The sequence below is a fragment of the Dermacentor albipictus genome, chromosome 9, assembly GCF_038994185.2.
Source record: "Dermacentor albipictus isolate Rhodes 1998 colony chromosome 9, USDA_Dalb.pri_finalv2, whole genome shotgun sequence".
Taxonomy (NCBI): domain Eukaryota; kingdom Metazoa; phylum Arthropoda; class Arachnida; order Ixodida; family Ixodidae; genus Dermacentor; species Dermacentor albipictus.
Genome location: NC_091829.1, coordinates 84,709,896 through 84,730,685, shown reverse-complemented (window position 1 = coordinate 84,730,685; position 20,790 = coordinate 84,709,896). Strand labels below are relative to the sequence as shown.

At 46.4% G+C, this 20,790-nt stretch overlaps 1 protein-coding gene across 3 annotated transcripts in view; it reads right to left on the bottom strand.

Annotated features, from left to right (window-relative positions):
• Positions 1-1,491: 1,491 nt before the first annotated feature.
• Positions 1,492-20,790, bottom strand: part of LOC135919847 (chitinase-3-like protein 1) — a 36,232-nt gene continuing 16,933 nt past the window's right edge. For all 3 annotated transcript variants that reach the window (XM_065453807.1, XM_070525683.1, XM_065453808.1), the window contains exons 9-13: positions 17,862-17,956; positions 16,072-16,183; positions 11,297-11,458; positions 3,446-3,559; positions 1,492-1,762 (exon numbers count right to left, since the gene is read on the bottom strand). In XM_065453807.1, the coding sequence (XP_065309879.1) occupies positions 1,592-1,762; positions 3,446-3,559; positions 11,297-11,458; positions 16,072-16,183; positions 17,862-17,956 (654 nt within the window). In that variant the 3' untranslated portion in view covers positions 1,492-1,591. The remainder of the gene's footprint in view (positions 1,763-3,445; positions 3,560-11,296; positions 11,459-16,071; positions 16,184-17,861; positions 17,957-20,790) is intronic.

Sequence of the window (20,790 nt, the reverse complement as noted above, 5' to 3'; positions counted from 1 at the left end):
ACATGTGCGATCGGCGAAGCAGCTCAGGAAACAAAAATTCGTGGGGCCGCAACATTCATATGGGGACGGATTACCAGCGAAGCTGTTTAGGCTGCGTGCATGGGCTGCGTACGTTACTGTATTACTGAACAGCATTCCTTCCACGTTTTGATATCTTGACTTTAGTCGATATTGTGGCGATTCGTGTGAGTACATACCTGTGAAACTTGCTATTCTAGCTTCCACCTTGTTATATATTGTATGATGCATGTTTTTTTTTTGTGCTATCTATTATCATGTTTAGTTTACCCCCTGAAAACTACGTCAGTAACTTGTCAAAATAAACTTGTAGTGGATCGTATTGAATGAACTGAGCAAAACGTCTTAAAAACTAACAGAAAATGAATATTCTCACATCAATAAAGAAGCGATTCGGTTTATTCTCATACTCTCTCGTCTAAATTTTGGTTGTATAATATGATGATTGTCAGGTCGGGTACAATCAAGGCCTGCTATTTTTGTCTAATTGTTGTGTTGTTGATGGCAGGCAGGGACACGGAAAGGTCTATGTTCTCCGGTGATCTTGCACGGAATACGAAGCACGATACAACAGAGGGGTTCGGGCCAGGTGAGGATACCGTAAAGGAGTTTGAAGAGAACAGAACGTCAGCGCGATTAATTCGGAAGCGAAGTACGCAATCTGTTGCATCCAGGAATAGTTTCTACCATACTTAGAAACTTTTTCTGGACCCGATCTATATAATGACACTCATAATAATAATAATAATAATAATAATAATAATAATAATAATAATAATAATAATAATAATAATAATAATAATAATAATAATAATAATAATAATAATATAATGAAGACCCCCAGACTTTTTGTGAAGTCGCAATATCGCGGCTCCGCCTCCATCGAAGTAGAATTATCCGGGACTAATAGAACCGCAGCAGCCGGCACGCTATTTACCATTTAAGCTAATAGCGGCCTGGCATAGTACTGTTCCACGAAAGGTGCAGCAGTACTTGAGCAGTATATGAACAGTACAGAGTTGCCTCCTCACGACGCAAAGTCGACGAGTCGATTCCTGCACGAATTGCCATAGAGGGCTCTAGCGCTGGTGTACGAGAACTGCAAATGCATTGGTTCAGCCAGTGTACACATGAAAGCGTTGGGCTCTTGAAATTTGTCCAAGTTTTGTTCTTCCGACGTCGCGAACGGATTCGCCACACTGCAAATTGACCATTTCCAGACAGCATATGTTGCGTCATAAGTGCAACGTCATTGGTGCAGAGTCGTGCTGCCTACATGCGTTTAGGGAATTGCGATTTCTTGTGAATTTAGAAAAATAAAAACGTAACGAGCGACTCCGCAACAATACTCCGAAGTCGCAAGCCCCCAAAAGACTGTAGATAAATCCTTATTCTAACCACGATTCCTTACGGTAGCTGAGCGACCGCGGTGAGCCGCAGCGCCTCTAGTGGCTTTTGTACGAAACTGCGGGGTGAAAACGGACATCACTCCCTCCACTCCCCCTTCCTCTAAACGTGCGCGCTTTATTGCCGGCTTGCGCCTGAACGGTCTGCACTGCACTTAGTCCCGAGCTTAGGATGTTTCGGGACCGCGCATTTTGCGGCGGCCGTAGAGGCGCATGGCATGCCTGACGCTTTGTGCGAGAGGGAAGTGCTTCTCGGAGCAGATTCCGCGCAAGTCGTCCTTGTCCACCTGCACCAGCATCACGCAGAATTTCGGGTGTCTTCGCAGTGCCAGCTGCACCTGCGTGTTGGAGAAATCGCAGGGCGAGCAAATTGGAGTCACATCGAGTCGTGTTTTGTTTCAAAAAAAAAGGCATGGCGGGGTTGTCATGTCAATGCCCGTTAGAAACATATTACAGCGGGAGGTCCCAGAACTTTCTTTCTTTTTAATGTTATGCAGTAGGAAGATAAGTTTCATCAGAGCCGGCTGTCTTCACATTCGACATCGCTAGGTTTAGGGGAAAAAAGCTGACAGGGGAACCACCTGTGAATATAGGAAGATTCCTTCCTTCCTTCCTTCCTTCCTTCCTTCCTTCCTTCCTTCCTTCCTTCCTTCCTTCCTTCCTTCCTTTCTTCCTTCCTTCCTTCCTTCCTTTCTTTCTTTCTTTCTTTCTTTCTTTCTTTCTTTCTTTCTTTCTTTCTTTCTTTCTTTCTTTCTTTCTTTCTTTCTTTCTTTCTGTTTTCTTTAAGCGGTAGCAAAATTTTAAAAATTTGTCGCTGCCAAATAGCGCAATTTTAACCCTAGCTGGATCTAAATTACTTCCATTACTTCTACGAGAAATTAAAAATGCTTCGTTGAATAGTTAACATAATTACTCTAATTGCCTTTCTACATAATTAGATTACAGCACATATGTTAAGCTACGAATAGTAGCTAGTAATGCTCGTCAGAGGTCCCAAAGTCCAGGAACAGTAGGGCGCCCACCGTGCACCTAAATCTAAGTTCAAAAAGTGTTTCCTACTGCCCGCCCCAAATCGGAAGGCGGCCACCGCGGCGGCAATCGAACCCGCGGCCACTCGAGCTCAGCGCGAGCTCAACAGCGCATGCGCCAGGGTCACTGAGCTGCAATGGAGGATACCGAAACAGACACGGGACGCCTGCTGCGGGTGCAGATTTGTGTCCGCGTGTGTCATTTCTTTTTAACGCCACAAAGCACCGCAAAACTGAAGACAACAGAGTAAGTCAGGGGGGGGGGAGCAGAGGGGAGGAGGATTTTTTTTGCCTCACTTGTGATGAGTGACATTTGAAACTACAAAAGTTAGTCTTGCCGCTCACCGTTGCAAGAAGCAGGAGCCGCCATAACCTTCAAAAAAACGTAAAATGCCGAAACGCTCAATCACTGAAACAAACGACTAATAAATCACTCCCTTCAATCAATCAATGTCACGACACTTGTACCCGATTGTCTGAGAAGTGGCGAGGAGATCGTGCACAGCCACGAGAACATGGAAATATCCCCTCGAATTACTGGCAAGGATGACTCGTCACGACAGACAGACAGACTGGCTGGCTGGACCGACCGACCGACCGACCGACCGACCGACCGACCGACCGACCGACCGACCGACCGACCGACCGACCAACCGACCGACGGACGGACCGACGGACGGACCGACGGACGGACCGACGGACGGACCGACGGACAGACAGACAGACAGACAGACGGACGGACGGACGGACGGACGGACGGACGGACGGACGGACCGACCGACAGACCGACAGACAGACCGACAGACAGACCGACAGACCGACAGACCGACAGACAGACAGACAGACAGACAGACAGACAGACAGACAGACAGACAGACAGACAGACAGACAGACAGACAGACAGACAGACAGACAGACAGACAGACAGACAGACAGACAGACAGACAGACAGACAGACAGACAGACAGACAGACCACATCGTGTTTATCTAACCTTTTCGGCGACGGTCTTCTCGGTTTCGTAACCGATCCACGTCCTGCCGCTGCGTGCGTAGAAGCTCATGGCCGACTCGACATACCTCACGTCGGTCCACTTCCGCCTACAGATCTGCACGCAAGCGCGTTGGAAGTTTGAAAGACGTGAATCCGGAGTTGCCATCTACGCGAGCCCACTGAAATTGCAACAAACCCCGTAGGCGGTGACCATGCACTGGAAGTCAACGTCCAAGTTGCAGTTTGTGTCTGTGATTCATGCACCTAATTTTATGCATTTCTTTCGCATCCTCGTGGCAACAGTAATGGCACTGGCTAAATACGAATTTTCATAGATCCAGACCACCTCTCTTGTATCTTTTATTTCTTTGGTCTTAAGGTGGGCGACCTTGGCTTCTACCTTTCTTTTATTTGTTTAGATGAACACGGTCACGGGGAGGCTTTGCAGAAACGTTTCCATATATGGGTGGGCCCGGGAAGTGCACGCGCTATCGGCCAGCAGGATAGGTCATTTGGAGTTGGTGGCGGGCGTCGCCTAGCCGATGATCGTTGACCACACGTGTAGGATGTTTCGAACCGGCAAACGCGACAAACGGGTGCCGACAAACGCTTCACTTGCCGGTCGTCACTGTTGTCGCCTCCACGGTGTCGGGGTAGCTGGACAAAGGATAAAGGAGCGCGAACCAACAGCGACGCTCGCCACCACCTCCAAATTGCCTACCCCGCTGGCTGATAGCGCGCGCAATTCCCGGGGCCACCCGCATATGGAGAGAGAGAGAAATAACGTTTATTTAAATAGCCGGCAGATTGGTAGGGGGGCCAACCCCGCCTAGATGACGGCCAGAAGCCCTTGAGCTCTAGCGGCATCCTCGGTCTGCTGGACAGCCAAAAGTTGGTCTTCGGGGGCCGAGCTGAGCAACGCGGTCTCCCCCCACTGCTTCCGATCCTGAATTTCTTGGCCCTGTTGGGGCGCCCGAGGGCAGGCCCAGATAATGTGATCCAGGTTCGCCCTTTCTTGACAAAATTTACAGTTGGCCGAATATTGGTCTGGGTAATAATGATTATAAGTCACGGGATTTGGATATGTATTTGTTTGAAGGAGGCGCCATGCCACCGCCTGCTGCTTATTAAGTGATGGGTGTGCGGGAGGAAAACGCACCCTCCCCAATCTGTAATGATTAGTCATCTCCCTGTAGCCAACCATCCGGTCCCCTGTCAGCCCCAGCCGCGGTGCCCCAGTGGCTCGGCTTGTGAGTCCTCGAGCCACGGTGTCGGCCGCCTCATTGCCGGGGAGGGAGGAGTGAGCAAGCGCCCAGATGATATGGACAACCCGCTCACCGCGGAAGTTTGCCAGGATACATTGTGATTCCGGCGAAATGCGCCCCTTTGCGTGACTTAAAGTGGCGGTTTTAGAATCACTGACTATTATCGTGGCCAGTGTGGAAGCCATTGCGAGAGCAATGGCCGATTCCTAAGCCACCTCGGCTCTGTTGGTTTTAATAGATCCGCTGACCTTACGCTCACCTTCTCAGTTCACTGCAACGATACACATATTCTGATTAGTCGTGTACTCTGCCGCGTCGACGTACACCACGTCCTGAGAGCGTTGGAATCTCCTCTGTATAGCCCTTGCCCTTTCCTACCGCCTTTCGCTGTGGTGTTTGGGATGCATGTTTTTGGGTAGCGGTGGGATAATAAGCCGCTTCCTTATGTCGTGGGGAATGTGTACTTTAGTGCCATACTGTGATGCGTATGTTACTCTCAGCTTTTTAAGTATGTGTCTGCCAGTAGGTGTTTGTGAGAGTCTTTCATATTGCGCTATCGTATGGGCTTCTATGAGTTCTTCGAGCGTGTTGTGGACACCTAAGGCTAGGAGCCTGTCATTCGATGTGTTTATCGGCAAACCTATGGCTTAGATGAACATGGTCACATGGAGACTTTGCAGAAATGTTTCCATATGCGGGTCATCATTAGACGACCCGCATATGGAAACATTTCTGCGAAGTCTCCGTGTGACCGTGTTCATCCAAACAAATAAAAGGTAGAAGCCAAGGTCGCCGACCTTAAGACCAAAGAAACAAAGGATTCAAGCGAAGCTCGTCGAAGTTAACAATGCGCAAGAGGTAGTCTGGATCTATGAAAACTCGCAGATGGGGTCGCGCGTCCGAGGGGGTCATCGTCACACTGAGCAGGCCAGCGCCTGTTTTCCAGGAGCTCTATTGTGCACTTTATCGTTGCTGTTTCCTTTCGTTGCCGTTTCTTTGTTGGTTTGTTTATTTTGGTTTGTTTCTGTTTACCTTAAGGTGAGGCCGCAATTTAAGAGTGGCTAGAGGTAAACGGGAGAGAGCGAAAGGAAGCAATAGGAGAGGCTGAAAGAAAACTTTTGGGCTGATTTGAGCTGACCATCGGTTCGTGACAGTTGTGTGCTTGTGAAACCGCTTGCGATTGGTGCAGTTCTCCAGTCCCACGTTGCCGAAGGGCGCAGCAGTGGAACTCATGTGGGAATCGAATTCCTTAGAACGGGGAATTTGGTAACTTTTGGGGGGGAGAGCGATGAGAGAGCTGGAGTCGATGATTCCGCAAGCTGTTGGCGAAATGTACGTGGCTAAATAAACCTGTACCAGAGTCCTTCCATGTTTTTCTGGTCACGAAACTCCGCCGTCACTCTATGGGAGAGGTTCATATACTGCCCAAAGGTGCCGCGACGCGGCGCCACTGTGCCACAGAGGGCATTGTTCGCTTACCGAAATGCGTGCGCAGTGCGAGGCGAGCTGACTGATCGGGTGCGTTCTGTGCGTGTGCTGTGCTGTTTTTCGAGTGTTGGGCTGTTTGGTTGAAGTGGTGGGGTGGGACAACGATGCCGAACACGTGTTGCGTGCCTGGGTGCCGTTCCGGCGACAAGGGCACGACTGAAAACGTGTCGTTGTTCTGTTTACCAAATAACAAGGATCAGCGCGAGAAATGGAAGCGGGCCATACCGCGGCAGGGAAGTGGCGGTTTTAATTTCGAATCGAAGTATACACGTGTGTGCGCGAAACACTTTGACGCCTCGGACATCGTCACAGCAAAGGGGCGAGCTTCATGTCCAGCAGGGGGTGGTAGGAAACCAACCAGTTGAAGCGGTGCCAGTTAAAGGGACGCAGTAGGTATCACGATTATCGTGTAAAGGTGACCACTTACAAAAAATTGCGATGCTGATGATGAAGGAGAATAAGGGTGTTGTGAGATCTGATCAGGGCATTGATGACAAAACACATTTGCTTTATGCTTTGTTGCAATCTCAATTTGTGTTATACCAGGATAGAGTAGTTCACAGCAATAGCGCCCTTACCCCGACCATCTATGAAAGGTATAGCATTAGAATTCCCTTAAATGCAAGTGTTAAAACTGAATAATATGCATTGTTTTATTTTCCATTGTCCTTTAGTCTTGGCTATTGGTGGGCTACAATTCTTCAATTGTATGTACTTTTAAGTCTATAAGCTGCTATGAGTAAGAAGGTTATTAGCACACTGTTAGCTACATTTGTATTGTGATTTGCTGAGCAAGTTTTGTTTGCATGTTTAAGTTACAGCTGAAGAAGTAGAAAGGTGGTATCTCTAACAAGCCATTTAAAAAAAAATTGCTGTATTTGTGATGTGGCTACTTGTGTTCGTTGAGCAGCGTGAATAAGTGCTGGGCTTACTGACGCTTCTAAACGACTGCTTGCTAAGGCAATTGCCTAATTACAGCTAGTTTCAACTGTGCAGGTCCTAACACTTCAGGTTCGCCTTAATCCGTTGTTAAAAGCCGCACCGAAGACATTTAGTAGCGAAGTTCGTCTTGCATTAATTCTACGTAAATCTTATTCAGAAATGGCATCGCTTCGCAAGAAATCTTAAGCGCATGGAGCAGCTCAGTTCCCTTTTCTTTGTCATTAAGTATTCTACGGTAGCAGCCCTTTGCAATAGCAATTTCATTCTTTTGATCTCGTTATAAGATTCTGCCCACAGAGTCCTTCTCTGCCACAGTTTAACAGAAACTGAACAGCTGTGCTCGGCGAACAATCTGGCGCTATGCGCAACGGAGAATTGGCGCTTACTCATCTGGTGATAAGTGGGACCACTGGCGTTTTGTTGCGAATGCGCGGTGTTTAATTTAAGGCCAATATTAAAAAGCGGAGCCCACCGAAGCGTTGAGGCGAACGGTGATGACGAAGCAATCCGGACCGAGACCGCCCGGCCGTGTACAGCGGACGCATTTCGACGGGGGCGAAATGCAAAACACCCGTTTATTTAAATTTAGGTGCATTTTAAAGGATCCCAGGTGATCAAAACTAATCCCGAGTCCTCCACTACGGCGTGCCTCATAATCGTATCGCGGTTCTGGCTCTTAAAATTCCAGATCTTTATTTTTTTCGGTCTGAGACCGCCGCAAGCTCCATGTTATGAGCGGCTTTTTTTTTTTCGTCCCGTGCGCTCATATCATCGCAGAAGACACGCTCAGGCAGTAATTTAATTATATTCAATGTTAAAAATAGTTACGTGAGAGTAAAGCGATCGTTGAGGAAGTTGAGAAAGCTAGAATACCGAGGCTGCCCCACACACAACCACAGCGGTAGCGGCGTTCGCATGCCCTCTCATGCACGGTTGCGCCTCTAGCGGCGGGCGCTGGCGCTATATGAAACTGAGGCGGCAGTTTCGTGACCAGAAAAAAACATGGAAGGACTCTGCCTGTACGTACGGAGGAGTTGTGGCGAGCCTTGTTTGCTACGTGTGGGGAAACACGGAAACACGTCCAACAGGCGGAAACAGGCAAACAGCGCGCCACCATAGCATGCTACCGTAGGAAGCGAAATTGTTTATTTGCCGGCACTAGGATCGATCGATATGCTGGAGAGCTCCGGTTGTGGCACACTGCGAGTGCTACGGTTATCATAATTGAATTTCTCCCTTTGGTTAAAGAAAAAGCTGTGTTAAACGCCGCATATGCAGCGGTGTATAACTGGTTACTTGACAGACGACGATGCGACAGTTTAAAGCTCTTCAATGCTACATACAACGTATACAATACTTACCCACGAGCCGGTGCCGCTGATACGAAATACGTCTCTAGCAATTATCATTTGTGCTGACAACTATTTACACCTGCGGCCAATACTGTTGGTAATTTCAAGACTAGCCGTGTACTCTGGTTAAACTTAGCGCCACAAGACGCCATCACCAACACAGCTTCAGATGTTTTAGTCGCATGTGAGCCGGCTTTCCGCAAATAATGATAAAGAATTTTAGCTTATTCATAAGCGTACTGCGTTTACAGAATGCTAGGTTACCTCTCTCTCTCTCTCTATCTATCTATCTATCTATCTATCTATCTATCTATCTATCTATCTATCTATCTATCTATCTATCTATCTATCTATCTATCTATCTATCTATCTCTCTCCCTGTCTCTCTCTCTCTCTCTCTCTCCCCACCCCTTGCCGCAGCCGCAGGAATATTCAGGTGTCTGCCCATTCAATTGCGATGTCCGCGGCCTTTTCCTTGTAATGCGAAAAACAAACATGGCGTAGTAAAGACAAAGGACAAGTCGAGAGAGGAAAGGCGCTGAAGCGTTTTCCTTCCCGCTCATACTGCAATAAAATTCTGCTTACTACAGGACGTTCGCGGGGGCTCGGTCGTACTGGTGGCGGTATCTAGTGGCACAGAGTTTAACCGTGGAGGAACCGGAGCTGCTATTGAAGTAGCGCATACCGTATTCTGTTCCGGTTGCCGGTGTAAAAAGCCCACTTGGGTACAATCATTACCGTGCAGCCCATTTAATTTTTTTTTGTATTTGACGAGACATACATGTAACAAAAAATATCGAACGCGTTCTTGTTAGACAAAGGGTCGCAAAATATCGCTACCAGCCTTACTACTGCCGTACACGGCTGCGGTAACCCAGCATCCAATAAACAGCAATAGCTTTATGGACAAGTTAAACTTTCAGGCACGTACACAGCAGCATAAGAGTGATTATTTAAAATGCTATGGGATTTCTCTGGATTTTCTATAATGTCACCCGTTCAACACGTTCGCCCGACGTAGGTAAGGATCATGATGATTCAATGGCATTCTCTATGAAACGGGGCAATGAAAAATAGTCACCTAGCCTGCTTGATTTAATCATGCATGCAATACATGTTTTATATCTAGCGTTTTGAATACATCTCCATCTCCATCTCTAATTTTCTTCCCTTCAAAGCCTACTTTGTACCACTAGCTATGACTCTAAGAGAACCGGTTAATCTCTTCCCTGCAGAATACATAAGCCTCATCTAGTTCCGAATATTTGCTCCGATATGTTTTTTTTTTTTCATAGGCAACCGTCTCGAGCCTCAAATAGCAAGGCCCTTTGCGTTATCGTACATAGTGCCTATTGCGTTATAATAGTGCCCTTTGCGTTATCGTACAGGCTTTCCCTTCTAATTACCTTCTTCTCATTCTTGCAAATCTCCGCGATCCTTCTTGTTTCCATTCCTTGCATCCGATTAACTGTCTCTGTGTCTCTCATTTTGATTCTGATGGATCCTTGCTGTCGATTTACTGTTTCAATTAACCTGTACTTAGTTGCCAATTTTATCGACCTCTTCCTCTATTCTGTGTCCATGCTTTTCAAGTACAGATGCTTGTGCACTTGAGCTGTCCATTTATTTTCATCCATGTTTCTGAGTATTTCTTCAAAACTAATTTTGCTCTGAGCTTCGCTGACTTCAAAGGAGGTCCAACCCATGTCGTTATGCACTGCCTCATTTGTGCTTTTACCGTGGCCTCTCAAAGCCAACTGGCCTACCTATCTTTGGTTAACTTCCAACCCTGACAAGATATCTGATCTTAACCACAGAATGACATTTGCGAAGATTAGCGCTGGCATCATTACTCCTTTCCGATGCCCTGGTTAACGAAATCTGGTGGCTTACTCGGGCATCATTGTAAAAGCCATGGGTGTAAGTAAAGGTGGGTGAATACTGAGTTTTTAGACCAAATCCAATACGATTCGAACGGTGCCGGAAGCGAATCGATGCGAATACGGAATAGTTTTCGAATTGTTTTCGAATGATGAGCAGTCATTAGCACTATTAAGATCAAACGATGTTCACATTCCAGTAATCTTAAATGTAGCAAGTTTCTGCCATTGCATAAGACGTTATGAAGCGTTATTTATTACAATCACAAATGGAGCATTAGGAGCAAGCAAGTAGTTTCTTCCCATGCACCGACTCTTCAGAGAGTGCTAATGATCGCTTCCGGTAAAGTATGGCTACCCAAGTGACGTACGCTGTTCCACTGCGCACGTTCTCATGCTTTATGTCTAACTATGCCCGTTGGGGTGAAAATTGATTTTAAGTTTGCTCCAACTTTGTGCTTCTTTGGGCGCAGTGACGTTCTAAAATATTCTAAAAGTGCTCGAAAAACATTCGCGCTTACGAAGAGTGGCTATTCAATTGGTTATTCAAAAAATTTGAATATTCGCACACCCGTAGTTGCTAGCTGTCATTTAATGCTTGTATACCATCGTAAGTAAGGACCTCGACAACCTCACAGGCAAAATCGTCGAAGTCCATATGTTTTTAAGACCTTGTTCTGATTGTGTGAGTGCCCCTGGTGTGCTATCTTGAGCGATAAAGGGAGTCGAATATCTTCTAGCTGGCGCAATCGTTCGCTTCCCGTGTTGTCATTGAATTCCACACATTCACTGTTTCCAGGAGTAAAAATGCTGTTTGCGACGTTAACGCTCTGTCTTGCGTATTCTTTCTTTTTTCCGCGCGCACTCGCGCCCAACGAACTTTCTTTTCTTTTTTCTCTCAGTATTGGCCACGGCATGCACGTGCCTCGGCATAGGAAGCGTCCCTGATGTGCTTCGCCGGGGCTCCGAGTCCGTGATGCTCGGCGTCCTGAAGCAGGAACTGGTTGCCACCCAGGTCGAGGGTAAAGCAGAGCCGGGACCTTGGCGTCCGCGCCGCCAGCTTGGCCAGTTTGTCCACTTCGTTGCCCTGCGCGCACGACGAAAGTGAGGGAAGAAAGAAAAAAAACACGGAAGCGAAAGAGTTGCCGGTCTTGTACGCGACGTGGACACGGTAAATGCGCGACATTCCTTTATAGCAGCGTCTTCATCATAATTTGGGGTTTGTGTCCAGCGCGATGCGAAGGCCTCTCCCGGACCGAACCTTGGGCGCTATAACGTAAAACTATTCCAAAATTTTCTATTCCAATTCTGCTATCAGCCCTCCACGATTGGTCAAAAACTTTTTTCGACCAGCCCCACTTCACCTGTCTGTCACGCGACGTCACGAAAACCGCGATACCTCTCCATCTGATATGACGTGTACACACTGATTATGCATGATTTGAAAGAAAAAAGAAAAACAGTTATTTCTGATTCGACGCATTTTCGCCATTAGCCTCCGGCTATTGGTCAAAAGTTTTCGGGCTGCGCCCACTTCACCTGCCTGTCACGCGACGTCACAAAACCGCGAGAACTCACCGCGTCAAAGTGACGTGTAAGCATTAGTGATGCATTAATATGCCGAACAAAACTGAATTTTCTTCTGAATAGCCGCAGGCTGCCCCGTTCCGAAAGGAATAAAAGATCGCTGCCGCCGATCGCTCAGGCGCTGGCTACTGGGACCTGCCGGAGAGGATGGGTGTATTTGCGCATAATAAAACGTCTTGCGTGGCCGTGTAACGTTTTCGAGCACTTTCGGCACGTTTACCCTTCATTCTGCCAACTCTTCTTTGCTGAGTGTTCTTTTTAGCGTCATTCTTAAGCTTCCGTTGCATGCCGCTGCGATTTTCTACCATCCACCGCAAGATAAGTAAGGGAAAGCCGACCAATCTCAGGCGCCGGCACCACCCTCTTCATCCGGTTATCGATTTTCAGTGCACTGGCTCGGCCCCATCGAATCCCTCTCCACTTGAGCCTTCTCCTCGCCTCTTGTCAGCCGATTAGATACGCCAAGCCGCTCAGTGTAGGCAATGTTATTCGTTTGTCAAACAAACAAAGGTGACCTCCTATGAACGAGGAGAGCGTTTTATTGGTGTGTTCAGACAACCCTGCGGGTGACCGCCCGGTGCTTGCGTCGGTGATTACGCAAAATTGACATCAGAAGATTGAAATAGAAACATATTGGAATAGTTTTACGTGATAGGGCCCCTTGTGTCTAGCGTCAAGTGACAGGTCCTATGCCTGCGAATTTTTCTCCTTTCTTCACAGCCACTTCACAGTGCACATTATATTACTATTACTAAAGATTGCCTCTAACAGATGGCATACTGCTTGTCCTCGAGCTGGGTTATCATAAGAAGCGGACATTACTGGAACAATAAACCGAAACAAGTATTCAACTAATTAAGAAAACTCAATAATTGCGTTTTTTTAATTATTTAGTGAACGGAACATACTGCAATTTAAAAATTGTAGTCGGTGAATCTGCGAGACCTATCCACTTGAAGAGAATCTCAAGGACGGCACCAGTTTCGAGATATTGTTTTCGAAAATGTGGGACGAAATACGTGGGCGCTCCAGTTACGTTTCTGCTTCAATGCATAGAACAGCGTATTGCTGAAAAAAAGTAAGCGGAACAACAGTCAAATTTTACCGCAAGTTTGATGGCGCATATATCCCTTCACAGTACATATCCCCTCTAACCACACGTTATACCCGACATCATCACATTCACTCATTGACACCGTATTTTGCGAAAACTGACTGTTTTAAATATTCCTTTTTTCCGCGGACAATATCCGATTGGAACCATGTTATGACATCTTAATAGTTTGCAATATTTGTCTCCTTATTTTTATGTATATTTCTTTTCATTGTGTTCTGTATCTTTTGAGTTTTAAGAATATATGCCTGTCCTGCTTGGACCCTGAAAAGGGTCTGCAGTATGTACTAAATAAATAAATAAATAAATATTTCGAAACTTGTGTCACCCTGGTCATTCATTCCAAGTGGAGACGCCTTGCATGCTCACCGGTTATAATTCGCAAATGACAATACTTGCCTTAAAGTAATTATTTAAGAAGTTGATTAGTTCAGCATGCTGCATGTATGCTGCATGCAAATACATGCGTGTATTTCGATTTCTCATGCAAGTAATGTCCGCCTCTCTATTTAATCCAGCTAAAGCACTAGAATTATGTTATCTGCAACAGGCAATTTTTTTTTAATTCCGGAAAGCTTAAAAATGGTCATCTTGTAGAATAGACCGCCGGTGAACTTATCCAGACTTTTAATGCTTTAGCATTCTTAGGGTACTTCGCACACTGTCCGGGGACTCTCTCTCTATGTTTGTACCCGACAGTTTTTCCGCCTCTCTGGGCCACCGAGTAGTCCGCGTTCGATTGGGTAGCCCATCGCACTGCTGGGCTCGGGGAACCAGGATCGAAACCAACCATCGGACCAACTTCGGTCACTGTGAGTACGTGCCAGTGTGTAGGTAAGTGCCGCTCTGCAACGAACCTCTTTCACGCCCACATTGGTCACTGTATCGATGCGGGAGTGGGCAGGAACCGCCGCTCGATGAAGCTCTTTGTGCCAAATTGGGCGACTGGGTGTGCGCCAGCAGGTGTGTTCCGCTCCTCAGCGAACGTCTCTGGCGCCAACATTGGGTAACAATAGCTTTGTGCCACCGGGATCGTGCCACTCTAGAGTGACGAAAGAGACCCCTCACATTTCTCCGACGCCGAGTGGAATCGAGCCCACGTCACAAGGGCTCCTCGAGGGCCGCAACCGGACGCAGTAGCAAGGGTGCGCCGCAAATGCATTGGGCGCGCGACGCTCTTCGACGAACCTCTCGCCGCCGTGGGTCCGCTGAGTATGTGCCACTGAGCGTGCGGTGAGCAGGGGGTACGACTCTGCAGCGGGCGCGTGGCTCCGGCGCACCACGCCTCTCGTCTCGGAGGCCACGCGCGGACTTGTCGGCGGTGCCGCCAGGTGGCGCAGCGCGTCCAAAAAGGAGCTCGAAAGAGGGAGGAGCCCGGTTGCAGCATGACGCGTTTGTCGGCGTTAGCACGCGGCGGCGCCCCGTGCATTGTGGAGGCCACGTGCAGGTTTCGGGACGGCGGCGGCGGCTCTTGATCGCGCCGAGTGTTCTTAGGGACGCGCAAAAGAGGAGTCCCGCTACAATACACGCTTCATGCATAGCTCGTCTCTCCCGCTGGGACCGCTCGTTTCTCCTTCGGCTGCGCGTCGGCTACTACAACATGGCCACCAGATTGCACAGACTGCACGGAAGAGGCAGCCCCTCGTGCTTGGATTGCGGCGAGGAAGAGACGCTTGAGCACCTTCTGCTCCGCTGCCCGGCCTTCAATGTTGAGTGCACTGCACTATTTGCATCATACCGTCGTGTGGGACTGCCCTGTGACTCGGAGGGAGCACTTCTCTTTCCGGCAGCCCGCCTTTCCATTGTCAAGAAAGTGCTCCCTGCCGTACTTGACTTTTGCTGTGACACGCAGCTGAGAGCGCGGCTGTAAGCCCAGCATCGCTTCTTCACCCTTCTTGTTATTTTTCTTTTTCGCCTTCTTTTCCTTCTCTCCCTTATCTTTTTCTCCCCACTCCCCTTTCCCTGTGCAGTGCTGTTGAGGTGTCCTCCTCTGAGAGACAGTTACGGCCCTGCACTCCTCTCTTCCTCTCCTTCAATAGTCACTACACACACACACACACAGCTCGTTTCGACGGTGGCAATACGTTGCGTCGCTATACTGGTTCAATGCTAACGCATTACCGACGACGCTCATTGTAAGATGGGTTCTGCCGCAAGATTGTAAAGGGACACACATTTGTGGAATACATGTTAATTTTGTTTGCATCGGACACTATAGCTGCGCTGTCCAACGATCTGCACTCGAAATGTAATGCAAAAACAAGCGTTTACACATTGCACGCATACGTATGAACAGTGTGTAAACTTAATTCCGCATTTCTTGACAATTATCTGATGGCTATTCATAAAATTCCCTATACGTCAGGAGATGCGTTTGAAGGTGCCTTTACTTGACGCCAGCAGCATATCCAGCGACAGCAATGACGGGCATGTGATGCGAATGCCACAATGGCAAGAAAGTTTCCGGTACCACAGGTGTAAGCCGTCTTTTCATTGGAAGCATCCTAATTCCTTGCCGGGTGAACGATACGCGAAGTGGTATGGCGTATTTTCGTCGGCTGCTGTTGTTTAAAATTTGTAACTTCGATAGGTTAGGTTTAACTGCGTAAAGTTCGGTAATACATTCCCCTCGGGATAACACTAGGTAGACGTTGTTATATGCAGAACCTAGCAGGTATGAAATGGTCGCAGGTTCCCTTTAATTTGTTTAGCTTCAACTATCCCCCAACAACCGCATTGATGTGAGTCGAATATTCACCTTCAAGGCGATTATGGTATTAAACGTGCTTGCAAGATGATTCCTTAGCGCTCCTCTCATTGCTTACGACCTATTCCTATTACGCTTTGCTAACCGCTGTTACAAGTGCCTTAAGATGTTTCTGCAAGCTAGTTTTGTGGCGCCATCATCGGATGGTGTACGAACGCATCCAGAGCTATAAGAAAACAGCCGTAGTAAAGAACACAAAGAGTTAAAAAAAACTGCCGAATGGGAGGCGTACCAGGAACTCGCCGGCGGTGCTGTTGTCGTACTTGCTGTACGGATTGGTCAGCGTGGTGTAGTCGTCCGTGTGGCGAAGGTGGCAGGTTTTAAAGCTTGCGAAGTTTACCAGCCTGCGCCAGGGCAAAATTTCAAGGCCTCGCGTGGTCTGCAGGAGTCATTTATTTGCTCGTAATCAGACCTCATAGGGCAATGATGAGGGCAGTCAGTGTACAGCCCTTCATGACTGCTTCAATACAGTACTCCCTAGCACATCTCTTATTGACTTAACGTTAAAAATATCCAAGATTAACAAGAATAGTTGATGCTGAGACAGGTCGAAAGCTTAGCCTGTCACAGACAAATACGAGAGGAGGAGAGAACACAACACTAGCACTGTCAGCTAAACATTTACTTCTAAAACATAGCTTAACATCAAAAAAATTTCATAAGCACTTGCATGTGGATAAATGTAGTCGGAAAAAGATGATTCATTCAGGTTTTGGCAGTTTGTTTCAGTTCGTTCTGGCCCAGTTCAGAGATACTTTTATCTTTTGTTCGCCATCTTTTTTTTACATATGTACATATATAGATGTGCATTTATTTTCATATCGACCAATGCTTCGAAAATAAACTGAAAGTTGATCGCGTTTCTGATGTGTTCTCTATATACGCTACGTCTTCATCTGTTGCTGCGCCGAATTCCCGACTTGGATGCAAAGTGCTTCATGAGTGTGTGTCAGTTCTATAATTGGCTCCGGAGTGCTTATTAGATAGAGTGAGTGTACACATATGAGTGTTATACCAGCAAGAACAAGAACGGCGGGGACAAGAAAGGCGACAGGATCTATTTTCTTTCCGTATTTTTTTGCGCTCTGTGTCATCAATGAATGTAATCCTACACAAGTTGCTGTGCTACTGCAAAGTGCCCTTAGAAATTTACTGTTAGCTCAAGTTTGCCTATACATATAATATCAGTGCAGTCATTCTTTATAGGTTATTAAATATTACGGTGGCGCGCGCAATTTTCTTTGCGATGCTTGTTTGAAGTTGGAAGAACATGTCAGCATCATCAAACTGGTGAACGACCAAGGAAAGCCGACGAGGAGCGTATTACTAACTGCTTTCTCTAGATTGAAGTCACTACCCATAGCCAAGAAAAATTAAACACATTCTAGCTCTAGCCCAGAGCCACTGAGCTTGAGCTAACTGAAGTTAGCTTGAGTTAGCTTGAGTTACCCAGTTAAATAACTGAACTACAATATATATATATATATATATATATATATATATATATATATATATATATATATATATATATATATATCCAAGACGTCAAAAGTAACTAAGGACCTTCCACGATGGCGTCTCTCATAGAAACTACAGCGGAGTTTCAGTACCTAGCTGGCATCCCGCAATTTACTATCCCTTACGTCCGCGTTCTTCTGCATTCTCCTGTACGTCCAGACGTTAGCTTCCGCGAAATTCTTGTCCCTCGTTTTTAAATCTATGTAATGCTGGCAACGCACACACACACAAAGAAGAAAATGTGAACTTGTCTTTTGCCAGCATTTGCTTCGCATGGTTGGCGATACTCAATTTTATATAAATGGCATTTCTAAACAATGATGTGCTGCCTGCCTTAGTGTATGCTAACGCCGCCCAAACGCCAATGCGGGTGCCTGCGGCTTCTTCAAGCTGTCCATGTGGCAGCTTTTTCTGCACGCCCCTCGCGTCACGATCTGATGCAAATAAACATCATCGTCATTGTAGGTGAGTGGTTCGCGATGAACGCCATTGGTGAAACCGTACTTGAGTATCTTGAGCAGGTCTTTCTCCACCGCTCTCTGCGAGCGGTCGATGCCGATGGAAAGCAGGTACTGCCTCTTGAACGATTTGCGTAGAGCCTGTTGGGTAGAAGAAAGTGCACCAGACGCTATAGCAACTTGCTCGTGCCCTTGACTCAATTACACTATAAATAGTCATTCTGTTCAGCCGCCACTTTATATGGACAGCGATGGTACCGCGCATCGTCTTTTGACTTGCCAAGCTTCGTCAGAACTGGAATGCCAAACAGGATGACCATAATGGCGGTATTGCGTGCGTGAGTGTAGGAAAAAGGACAGAGAAGAATAAAGAGCGCTCTTTCTCTGTCCTTTCTTGCTACATTCGCATACGCGAAATACCACCGTTATGAACCACGACCAACCCACCCAAGCTTCTACCCTAATAGGGTAGCCTCTTAGATGTCTCGTTTGCTCTCCACGGCGAGTATTGGAACGCAGCCAATGTTACAGCGAATCAGATGGCACGTACCTGTGTCTTTCTTTTCCACGTGACGAACCATTTTTTTCGGTTCCCAATGTGATCCGTAACAGAAGTCACTGATTTCATATATTTAGATTTTGCTAAAGAATTTGACTCAGTCTCACACATCTACTTATCTTTAAGCTTAATCAGCTTAACATAGACCCCAATGCACTTGCATGGATTAAAGAACTTCTCTCTAATCATAGTCTGTATGTGACGGCTAATGACTTTTGTTCACTTAATTCTGCCGTAACATCTGGCGTCCCGCAAGGGTCTGTTTTGGGCCTTCTGCTTTTCTTGATTTACATTAATGATCTTCCTACTTGCTTGCCTTCCTCAACTGTCCGACTGTTTGCAGATGACTGCGTAGTTTACCAGAAAATTACTAACCATGCCGATTATGTCAACCTGCAACGCGATCTAGATAGGATATTTGAATGGTGCAGTAAATGGCTCATGACACTTAATAGAACTAAATGTAAAATTATTAAAGTTTCTCGCCGCAGCGCTAATCATTGCCCGCGTACTTACTCCCTCAATAATATTCCATTACCATCTATTGACAGTTACAAACACCTTGGTGTTCACATGTCTTGTAATCTTTCGTGGAATACGCATGTCGGATATAAAACTAACAACGTGAATCGCATGCTTGGTTACCTGCGTCGATACTTTTTTTGATTCCCCATCGTCCCTGAAGTTAACACTTCACAAAACCTTGGTACGTTCTAAATTAAGAGTACGCATGTGCCATGTGGGATCCTACTCAGATTACGATCATTCAAACTCTTGAAGCCATTCAGAATCGCGCAGCACGTTTCATGATATCGAATTATTCACGTCATTTCAGTGTCACATCTACGAAGAAAACCCTAAACATGCCTGACATTTTGTTGCGTCGAAAATCATCTCGCCTTAACCTTTTACTTAAATTGTATTATTGTAACAACGATTTGAAGGATGTTCTGCTTCCTCCACTTTATTATATATCTTCAAGCACTAATCATCGCTTCAAGGTGGGTCTACCGGCTTGTCGCACAAAATTGTGTAATAACTCTTTTGTTTCTAGAACAAGTGTCGCATGGAACCACCTTCCCTCCACAATCGCCAGCATAACTGATGATCACGAGTTCAAGATCGCTCTACAAGATGCCTTGTAATATACTTTTTTGTTAGCTGCACGTCTTGCCATTCCCCCCCCCCCCCCTACTTTCTGCAGTGCCTTTGGGCCCTGAAAGTATTTTAATGAATAAATACATAAATAAACTATGTATTCATGTATGAAACTGAGTGTGCAGTAACCTGCATCTTTTACTTGATAACTTTTAAAGTGTACATTGCGCTTATCCCTGCATTGTTGTTGCCCCAATTTCGCGTCAAGATCGTATGTTATGGCCCTGATCTTTCAACATAACACTCGATAATGATACCGGCATAGTCATGAAGAATGTGAATCCGCGTCCGTCTACGTCTCTTTTGGCGTCCACATCGCATCCCACAGCACTGCATCAAAAATAAGCTTAAAGGTTATGCTTTGCTATGCTGTAGACGCAAGGAGTGATAAGCAAAGTCACCGCTGTCATGTTTTGGCTATCACTCACTACAAAGGGCGCGGACGAAGGCAACTTCTCTTCTTTTGTTTCTTCTCACAAGCCCAGAAAGAATTAGCGAGAAGTGTTATATTGAACGATCCAGATCATGAATTGCGATCTTGGTGTTATAATTGAGCAAGTACAGAATAAAACTGAGCGCAAGGTTATATTTCTTCAGCTGTTAAGGTGAAGATTAAACTGTGCATGTTTGCCAATCAGAACAAGTCATCAATCCAGGACAGTGAAGCTATTTAAGCGACTTGACAGCCCGAAAACAATTCAGGAATTGACAAATGCTTCACTATAACCGGTACATCTGTTATATCACACACATGACACCAGCTTTACTGCTGCCAACGTTTTCCTGCACAGGCCGACGGTCTGGTATCCGGCTTTGTTGCAAGTTAATATAGTGATAGCTCATCACAGACGGCGACGTATGGCTACGCGCTCTCTTTTCCTAACCCGTCACTACTACGCAACATTTATTCAAATCAATATATTAACTTATGTGTTAAATGCAAACAACCATCAAGTCTATTACAAATCCTCTGGGCAAGCCCTAAGAAGTACAGAAGTAATTACTCCTGAACCATGTGAGGCCATGTTGCTAAGCTAAGACAATGTTGTACAAAAAATGGTCATTGCACGAGCTGAAGAAGCCTTCGTAATCAAAACAAACATTTGCATGGAAGTTCTTGCACGGTATTCCTTTCGCCGTCGAAAAAAAATTTTCGTTGCAGTTCGTCTACTAACGGCTTCCACATACGACACAGGACCGCTGCACCAACGGCACACCATCGTGATGCCGTGACGATGAGCATCGCAATGAGCATGAC